The 9107-nt window shown below is 33.7% G+C and overlaps 2 protein-coding genes across 2 annotated transcripts; one reads left to right on the top strand and one right to left on the bottom strand.

Annotated features, from left to right (window-relative positions):
• Positions 1-1710: 1710 nt before the first annotated feature.
• Positions 1711-5331, bottom strand: LOC125828702 (50S ribosomal protein L18, chloroplastic). Its single transcript, XM_049508042.1, has 3 exons — positions 5080-5331; positions 2817-2978; positions 1711-1996 (listed from the first exon to the last, which is right to left on the bottom strand). The coding sequence occupies exons 1-3, from the start codon at positions 5254-5256 to the stop codon at positions 1847-1849; spliced, it is 489 nt and encodes a 162-aa protein (XP_049363999.1). The 5' UTR covers positions 5257-5331; the 3' UTR covers positions 1711-1846.
• Positions 5332-6442: 1111 nt separating this feature from the next.
• LOC125828640 (late embryogenesis abundant protein D-29) lies at positions 6443-8478 on the top strand. Its single transcript, XM_049507957.1, has 2 exons — positions 6443-6834; positions 7859-8478. The coding sequence occupies exons 1-2, from the start codon at positions 6549-6551 to the stop codon at positions 8404-8406; spliced, it is 834 nt and encodes a 277-aa protein (XP_049363914.1). The 5' UTR covers positions 6443-6548; the 3' UTR covers positions 8407-8478.
• The last annotated feature ends 629 nt before the right edge of the window (positions 8479-9107 follow it).

Here is a 9107-nt window from a genome sequence, read left to right as displayed (position 1 = left end):
AGGAAACATTTTTAAAAAAATGAAAAAGAGATTACATAATGAAACAGAGCTATTCTCACGGATCTTGCCTGCCTTTCATGGGAAATAATATCTTTACTTTAAAACAAATACTGTATTCTATCTATATGTGACACGTACATTCTATATAAACCAACCAATTTTTGTGTTCTTAGCCAATAGAAATTTAAATATATCACATAGAATAAGATCATATAGTAAAACACAAAAAATATTTTCACGATTTCATGGCAACTTATCATCGTGATGGAAAATCTAATTCATGGGTTCGAACAATCACATCTCCTTTCAGAAAGGCTCGAACTTTATTCAATCAAGAATCATCGAGGGATAAGAAGTCGCATCAAGAAGGTACGTACGTACGTACATTTAGATGTGAACATGTTGATTCTATATGCTGGATTTATCTTTGTTTATTAGCGATTCGTTGGTTTTGTGAGTTCAATTGACTCAGACATGTGCGAATAGCTATGTTGATACGTAAAATCATAGTCATTATGATCGTGCTAACTTTAAATTCTCGATCCACCTGTTCAGGGCCGGAGAACCACATAGTAAATTTGCAAGTGGAAGTAATGGCTTGTCCATATGAAGATGTTCAAGTGATGTGGTCAATTTTAGACAAGTCAAACCCAAGAACTTGAACTTGTTTTTTTAATTGGATAAGCTATCAAGAATCAAGCAATTTATGTACATAGTTGCTAGTTGTCTTGAAGTGGAGCTTCAGAGTATCCGTAAAGTTGTCGTTGTACGATCTATAGTTCAGGGGTTCAAATCGTGGAAGCTGATGCGGCCCTTTTTCAGAACTTTCTGTAAATACAGAATGTTCTGTGTACTGAACTACTTTTTTTTTAGTTGCTAGTTGTCTTGTGGATGTGGTGGCCATACTCTTTGACACCCAAAAGCAAGATTTGGAAAATTTGTTAATGCTTCTTAGTTTGGTTAGGTAGAAAAAACAAGTGACAAATTGGTTGTTATTCAAGTTATAGACTTGTTTTTTATGCCAATTTGTTTGTTTTTTTAGTTCAATCCCCATGATCATTAAATATCATGGAGAGATTTCAACTGTATTTGGAATTGTATTGTAATTTTACATTAAAGGGTTGTTTGGTTCACAAACAAATTATGCAGTAATTGTTTGTGTGATGAAATAGTAATGATATGGTTATTATGATGTGGTCAAATAATGAAGAAATTATTATGTAATGATTAATAATATTTGGAGATATTATCATAATAGACATTCTTATTTTCATATTTTATTATTCGCATAAACTAAATATATAAATTCTCCCATAACTTAACACGACTAAACTATCATTTTTTGCGACTTTCACATTCCAACTATTAGTTGTTCCCTTTTCCTATATGAACTATCACTATCTATATATCAAAACACATCCCGAAGTTGATTAGGCCAACCATGAGTTGTTCCTTATTCTCCTTGAACTATCATCATTTACTCAACTAGGTGTGTTTGAACACATAAATGGTGATAGTTCAGGTACGAAAATGGACCAACTAGATATAATTCAAGTAGAAAAAGGAAACAACTAATAGTTGGTGTGAAATTCGCGAAAAAATAATAGTTCAGATGTATCTTAAACCATTATCTCCGTTGTTTTAGTTAAGTTTCTCTAAATTGGAAAACCAAAGCCAAACTTGAAGTACAAAGGAATCAAAGTTCTCATCTAAGACAAAAATTGCAGATCATACATTTAAAACTCCAGTTCATCTCTCTTAGTCATGAGTTTTACAAACTGGAACAAATAGGAAGATTGGAAAAGGACATTTGCACAACAAAAAATAGGAACAAAGAAACCGCTTTCTAAAACTGAAGGCCGTGTTCTCGTGCAGCATCAGCGAGAGCTTCAATCCGTCCATGGTAAGGATAACCTCCGCGATCAAAGGCTACTTTCGTGATCCCTTTCTCTAGACAGGCCTTAGCTATAACTTCCCCTACTTTCTTTGCCACTTCCTGCAAACAAAAGGTTGTTATGATAGAGCCTTCTGTTCACAAACAGCATAACAAGTATTCAAGAAACTAAATCGATGCAAGAAAATTGCCAGGGGAATCACATCGTAGTAATTGTCTCCAGTAACTCTATGCTCTTCTTGCTGTTTTCTGTTTCTTAGTTCATTTAATCATTTCCGTCTGGAAGAATGGTTGCGATATGCCTAAGAGGTTCAGCAAAGAGATGCAATTAGAAAACCAACCAAATCCTCATAAGATCCTCTTTTCAATGCTGCAACTGACCACACCATGTGATAGTTGATATGTGTTTTATGGAGTAATACCTAATAGCATCAACATGATCCTAATAGACGGAAAGAACTCCATCATGAACATAACAGAGCATATGTATACATGGGAGAGATAAAGCAAATGTTGTTACGTTTGCCACGAAAGAGCAATCAAGAGATGATAACCAAGACAAACAGTGCCAAAAACTGTTCGATATTAACACATTTCAGCTCTAGCTATATAAGAACATAAAGTGCGCTGAGGACAAAATAATGTGAAGCTACATCCACGAGGGTTGGTGTACTTCAATTGATCAGTATTGCAGTTTTAAAAGGTTAGGTGAAGCATGGAGCCTCAAGGAATTTGAAGCACAAGAGCAACAATTTCAGTCGACCTACTCAACAAAGATTACAATAATATCTGCTTACCTTTGCAGGGAAATACAAAAACTGGATAATGAGGACCCAACAACTCTTCTCATATACTTTACTAAATATTACTCCTAAAAGAAAGGTCTTTAAACTTTTTTGAGAAAACATATTTGAGAACTTACTGCAGTGGGACCAGCAGAGTAGTCAAATTCCTCAGAGATTGGTTTCTGCATCGTTGAAGCTGAAGCCAGTGTGTGCATCTTGGAGTCATCAATAACTTGAACATAAATATGCTTGTTGGAACGGAAGACACACATTCTTGGTCTTTCAGGTGTCCCTTCAACCTGAAAGTCGAAAGATGTGTTGTAGAGTTGACTCTTAATGATATATGCACCTTTAAGATTCTTTTGATAATGGCAACAGTGAATTCACCTCTAAGATTCATGCAATAGAATTCATGAATTTACATAAACCGAAAATGAACCAGAAAGAAGAGGACCAAGTAAGGGAAACCAGATCATGACGGCAGGTCAAATAAGAATTACTATAAAGTAGCATATCAATCACAAATATATGTTTACAAGATGAACAAGAAAGTCTATTCCATACAAATATTTATGGAAATGGAATCAAGGAGAAAGGTGATAGAGGGTTCAAGCTATATGATGTATAAAGGCAAGTGCAAGTGCAAATTGTCTTATAAAAATATTTAGAAGATTTGAGGACTTAAGACAGCGAGGAAAAAAAGAGCCCATCCTTTTCAAAACACTTGAACTGGTGTACTTTCTTTGTCTAACGAAACAGTATGCGAAGACAATTCTAAATCTTTCAACAAGCATCTTCATGCCAAACTTTTGATGACTTCCTATATTACATTGCTTCTAAAGAACTATCTTTTCAAGCAAGCATATAACGGTGAACATCAAAGAGGATCCATCTATCCCCTCTGCCCATAATCTATGGTAAAGAAACCACTTACAGTGGAATTCTTGGAAGGAGGTCAATCTAACATATTCCTAAAAATTCTAGGAAGGTTATCAATTTTTCATTCCCCTCCAAGTCACATCATTGGGTTTCAATCTCAACGCAATGCTCTATTTACTTCTCTCCTTTCCTCATGGCTTTTGTTTCCTCTGCTAGTTAAATAGCTCTACCATGCAGCAAATTCATTATTTGGGACTTGTGATTTGTACAACTGTGAATGCACGGAGAACAAATTCAAGACCCCAAGAAGAGATAGCATTGCCACATAGTGGTAAACAGGATTAACCTTAATGAAAACGACTACAACTACGCCTCAACCCCTAGCAAGTTGGGGTTGGCTACATGAATTCCCACGAACCATATCGCTCCATTTTTAAGCAAAAACAAGATTAACCTTATCCCCCAAAAAACAATTGAAAAAGGTTACTTTTTTCATTTCCTCTGCTAGTTAACTACCTCCATTATACAACATTATTTGGGACTTGGTATTTGTACAACTCTCAATGCATAGAGCACAAATTCAAGACACCAAGAAGAGATTGCATCATCACATTTTGGTAAATAAGATTTAACCTCTATGACAACGACTACTACAACTATGCCTCAATCCCAAGCAAGTGGGGACGGCTATATGAATTCTCACTAACCACATCACCACTTAACACTACCCACGTCTCCCCATATAAGCGAAAACAAGATCAACGTTACCCCAAGAAAAGCGCAATTGAAAAAGGTGGGGTTTTTTGTTACCTCTGCTAGTAACCTTCATTTTTACTACAAATTCATTATCCGGGACTTAGGATTTCTACAACACAAAATTCAGGACCCCAAGAGATTGCATTACCAATTGGTAAACAAGATTAACCTATAACAACAACAACTACAACTACTCTGCCTCAAGCAAGTTAAAGCCGGCAATATGAATTCTTATTGACCATGTCGCTCCATTTAAGCAAAAACAAGACTAATCTTACCAAAAAAAATAACCCCCAACTGAAAAAAGTTGGCTTGTTTGGTCCCCTCTACTAGTTAAATACTTCCATTATACCACAAATTCGTTATTAAAGACTTCAACTTTATCCAACCCACAAACAAATTTCATTGCCCCATGCTGGTAAAAACAAGATTAACCCTATTGACATAACTCCATTACACCACGAATTCACAACCCAGAAAGCTTAAACCTCAAACTCAAAGCCCCACATACATACTTCACTGCCCCATGTTACTAAAAACCAAGATTAACCCAATTAACATAGCTTCATTACACCACGAATTCACAACCCAGAATGCTTAAACCTCAAATTAAAAACCCCACAAACAGATTTCATTGCCCCATGTTACTAAAAAACAAGATTAACCCAATTGACATAGCTACATTACACCACGAATTCACACCCCAGAATGCTCAAACCTCAAATTCACAACCCCACGAACAAAAAGTTTGTAAATTGAGTTTACCTTCTTGCGAATACGAATATGTCGAGCAGTTCTGTCTTCCCTTCTTGTTTTGGCCTTAGCTTCAACTGTAAGAACCCTAATTGGTGTTACCAATTTGGGACGAAATTGGAAAGTAAGCTGCTTGCTATCAGCACAAGCGTTGTGAAGAAATGAAAGTGAAAATGAAGCACAAGACATGGCTTCTTCTTCTTCTTCTTCAACAAAGAGTGTCGCTGTATTTTCTTCTTAGACTTTTTTTGAAGATAATAAAAAGGATAAGATAGAGGGAGGATGAGTATATATATGAAATAAAAAATAAATAAAAAGGAAAAAATATTAAGTAAAAAAAATAAAAAATTATATTTGATAATAATAATTTTTCTACTAATTTAAAAAGTATTTATGAATAAGATGTATATGGCATTTTAGGTAAATTTCTTATTAGAATGGGGAGAGAAAAATAATATATATACATTGTATAATATATAGCTTAGCTTTTGAAACTCAATTCAAAGGTGAAACTAGTATATTAATTTTATGAGTTCTATTTTTTAATGATTATTTTAAGTGATATTAATTAAATTTAAATTTAATATTTTTATATATTTAATGAATTTATTAATATATATTTTTGAGCAAAATTTACTTGATTATGTCACACTCGCATGTAGATTACTAGCTCTGTTCATGCTCATATTACTCATTACTTTTTAAGTAGAGCGTAAAGTTTAATATAGATAAATAAAAATAAACAGAGGAATAAAATATAACACCTTGTTTGGATGATTGTTACTCGTTATATTGTATTATTAGTTTAAATACAATATTTGTTTTAATTGTTATTTCAATTTTATTTTATCATAATTGTTAAATCCATTGTAATTAGGTTACGACAAAAAGTCTCATCTTTTATATAACAATCAATTTTGTGTGATCGCACTGTTACCTATGTACTCTAATATTTTCTCTGTTACCTATTTACTCTAATATTTTCTACTTATTATTTAATAATTTTATTTTTTTCCTTATTCTATCTTTTTACTGTAAACTTACCCTATGTTTTACTTTTCTTGTAAATTTCTCATTTAATTATTGATATATAATACTATATAATGATATATAATAGTATAAACTATTTAAATTTTGTATTTAATAAACAATACAATACGATACAATATGAAACCCGTGGAACAACCATCCAAACACAATGTAAACGGTAAGGGTAAAGATAGGAACAATGAACAAAAATAATGCTATCCAAAGAGCCAACATAAAATAAAATTTGATACTGAATGACACGTATAAACCTTATATTGACTATACTCTTTCCAAAAACACAAAAAAATGACACGTATACCCACGTATTATGCCACATGTCCACTAACCATATCATAACTCTTCTTATATATATCTCAACAAAAAAATTCCACACAAAATTAAATTCAATACAAATTACATTGAGTTAGTTTTATTGTGTGTAACAAAATATTATGGCCTCAAAAAAGTTGATTTGTGTGTTGTTACTTGTGGTGTTATGTTTGTCTAATTTTGGTAGTTGTAAAGAAATTCATGATGATGAAGTTGTTGAACAACAAATTAGTAAAGAAAATGAAAATTCAGAGTCATCATCATGGGCAGGATGGGCTAAAGATAAGATTTCTGAAGGACTTGGTTTAAAATCTAATGATAATGATGATTCTAGTGTTAAACATGCTTCTGATTCAACTATGGATGCTGCTAAGAATGCTAAAGATAAGATTACTGATACTGCTTCAGGTTAGTACTCTCTTTTATACGTCGCAGAGTCAGAATTTTAAGTTTATGAGTTCTGAGTTCTGAGTTCACAGGTTAGTACTCTCTTTTATATGTCGAGCAAGAGTCAGTATTTTAAGTTTATGAGTTATGAATTCATAGTTTTGTGGTGTGTAAGCTTAGTTGGCTCTTAAGTAACTAAATTGATTTATGTTACATTTTTTTTTGGTTCATTTTTTAAAAAAGTTTTAAGTTTATGAGTTCTGGATTCACAGGTTAGTACTCTCTTTTATATGTCGAGCAAGAGCCAGTATTTTAAGTTTATGAGTTATGAATTCATAGTTTTGTGGTGTGTAAGCTTAGTTGGCTCTTAAGTAACTAAATTGATTTATGTCACATTTTTTTTGGTTCATTTTTTAAAAAAGGCACTTGTTATACTTATTTAACTTCAAAATTCTTTCTTTAATTGAAAGATCTAACGAAATGTGATGTCGAATTCAATTGAGATTCATTTCAAACCATAAATTTCAAAGATAAACCTTTTTTTTAATTGAACACCAGTCTATTGTTGTCACTTGAACTCGTGATCAAGAAAGATGTACGCTCTAATAATGAGGCAATTATGAAATATTTACTCACGAGTGAGGGCAAGTTCTTTAGTTTGGTTTATAATTTCTCATGGCTATATGGTTCATCTAGGGAGTCGAAAAATAGTGAACGGTCTTATCCAGTGGCAGAGTAAGAAATTTTAAGAAGGGGTTTAAAATCTGAGAACTAAACACACGAACTAGTGGAAGGAGCTTCGACATCTATTATACATACCTAAATAGTAATATTACACACTTGCATTTATGCCAGATACGAGCTCGTGGCCTTAGGCCTTGAGTTTGTGCCACTTAAAGCTCGTGGCCTTAGGCCTCGCATCCGTCACACAACATCATCACCAAGTCTCAAAATTTAGGCACAATGTAGTGTGATGGAAACATTACTTGATGCCCAAGTAGACGTGCCCTTTGACACGATAGTTTTTTAAAATTTACTATGTCAGGAACTGGACAATACGTAGCAGACAAGACAGGAGATCTGAAGAACGCCGCAGAAGAAGTGAAAAACAGAGCATACCAAACTACCGAAGAAGCGAAAAACAAAGCATACGAAACAGCAGAAACAGCAAAAGAAAAAGCAGCAGAGAAGTCAGAGGAAGCCTACTCAAAAGCAGGGGAAGCAAAAGAAAAAGCCTACTCAGAAGCTGAGAAGGCGAAACACAAAGCAGGGGAAGCAAAAGAAAAGGCTTGTTCAGATGCTGAAAAGGCGAAACACACTACCTCCGAGAAAACACAAGAAGCTTACCACAAAACAGGGGAAGCAAAGGAAAAAGCCGCAGAGAAAACAGAGGAAGCGATGGGGAAAATGAAGGAAACGGGCGAAAAAGCGGAGGGGGAGGCGGAGGAACATATAAATTGGGCGAAAGAAGGATACGAAAGCGCGAAAAACAAAGCGGGAGAGACATTGGAGAAAGCTAAAGAAAGTGTAGCTTCAAATTTGGAATCAGCTAAGGAGAAAGTAAAAGGGAAAAAAAGAGATGAAGAGTTGTAAGCAAGTTAAAGTTGCGCGGACTCTTTACTTTGACTCTTTTACTTTCTTTACTTTCAATGTCGTGTCATATCGGTTGCTACATGCTTGTATTTTGGAGTATCATAGGTTTATATATATATATATATATATACAAGTAAACAGAAAGCTGATGTCTTTTGTTCTGTTTTGTGTTGTAAAAAATGTATTACTGGACTTCTCTTTTATAACAATGATGTTTAGTCTTAGTTTACTTGTGTCTTTTGGGTGTTAAAACTAGGCGGAGTAGCCTTGTTGTTATGATTCACTGAGATTCAGAGCAGCACACATTACTCGTGATGAACAATGTCATGTGCAATTTGCATCACCAAAATTGATTAGCTAACTAGAAATAAGTCTTGTTTCACCCCATCCACAAGCAAAAGAAACATTTTAAAACTGTGTAGAAATCCACACGCAAAAGAAACATTTTAAAACTGTGTAGAAATGTGTATCGCGCTTCTATTTCTTTCGTATTGGTTGAACCAAAAATCAAATTTGATAGTAATAAATATTATAATGAAAATTGTGAAATTGTGTAGAAATGTGTATCGCACTTCTATTTATGCTACTATTTCTTTCGTATTGGTTGAACCAAAAATCAAATTTAATGAAAATTTTGAAACTGTGTAGAAATGTGTATCCACTTCTATTTATGCTACTATTTCTTTGGTTGAACCAAAAAT

The sequence above is a fragment of the Solanum verrucosum genome, unplaced genomic scaffold (genome assembly GCF_900185275.1).
Source record: "Solanum verrucosum unplaced genomic scaffold, falcon-dt-bn FXZP01000273.1, whole genome shotgun sequence".
Classification (NCBI taxonomy): Eukaryota; Viridiplantae; Streptophyta; class Magnoliopsida; order Solanales; family Solanaceae; genus Solanum; species Solanum verrucosum.
The sequence above is the reverse complement of the archived record's forward strand: the minus strand, read 5'-3'. Positions and strand labels throughout refer to the sequence as shown.

Coding starts and splice junctions, on each gene's coding strand:
- LOC125828702 (XM_049508042.1), bottom strand. CDS start 5,256: ATGTCTTGTGCTTCATTTTCACTTTCATTTCTTCACAACGCTTGTGCT. Junction 2,979..5,079: donor ATATTCGTATTCGCAAGAAG/GTAAACTCAATT, acceptor TTCGACTTTCAG/GTTGAAGGGACACCTGAAAG. Junction 1,997..2,816: donor ACTCTGCTGGTCCCACTGCA/GTAAGTTCTCAA, acceptor TTTTGTTTGCAG/GAAGTGGCAAAGAAAGTAGG.
- LOC125828640 (XM_049507957.1), top strand. CDS start 6,549: ATGGCCTCAAAAAAGTTGATTTGTGTGTTGTTACTTGTGGTGTTATGT. Junction 6,835..7,858: donor GATTACTGATACTGCTTCAG/GTTAGTACTCTC, acceptor TTACTATGTCAG/GAACTGGACAATACGTAGCA.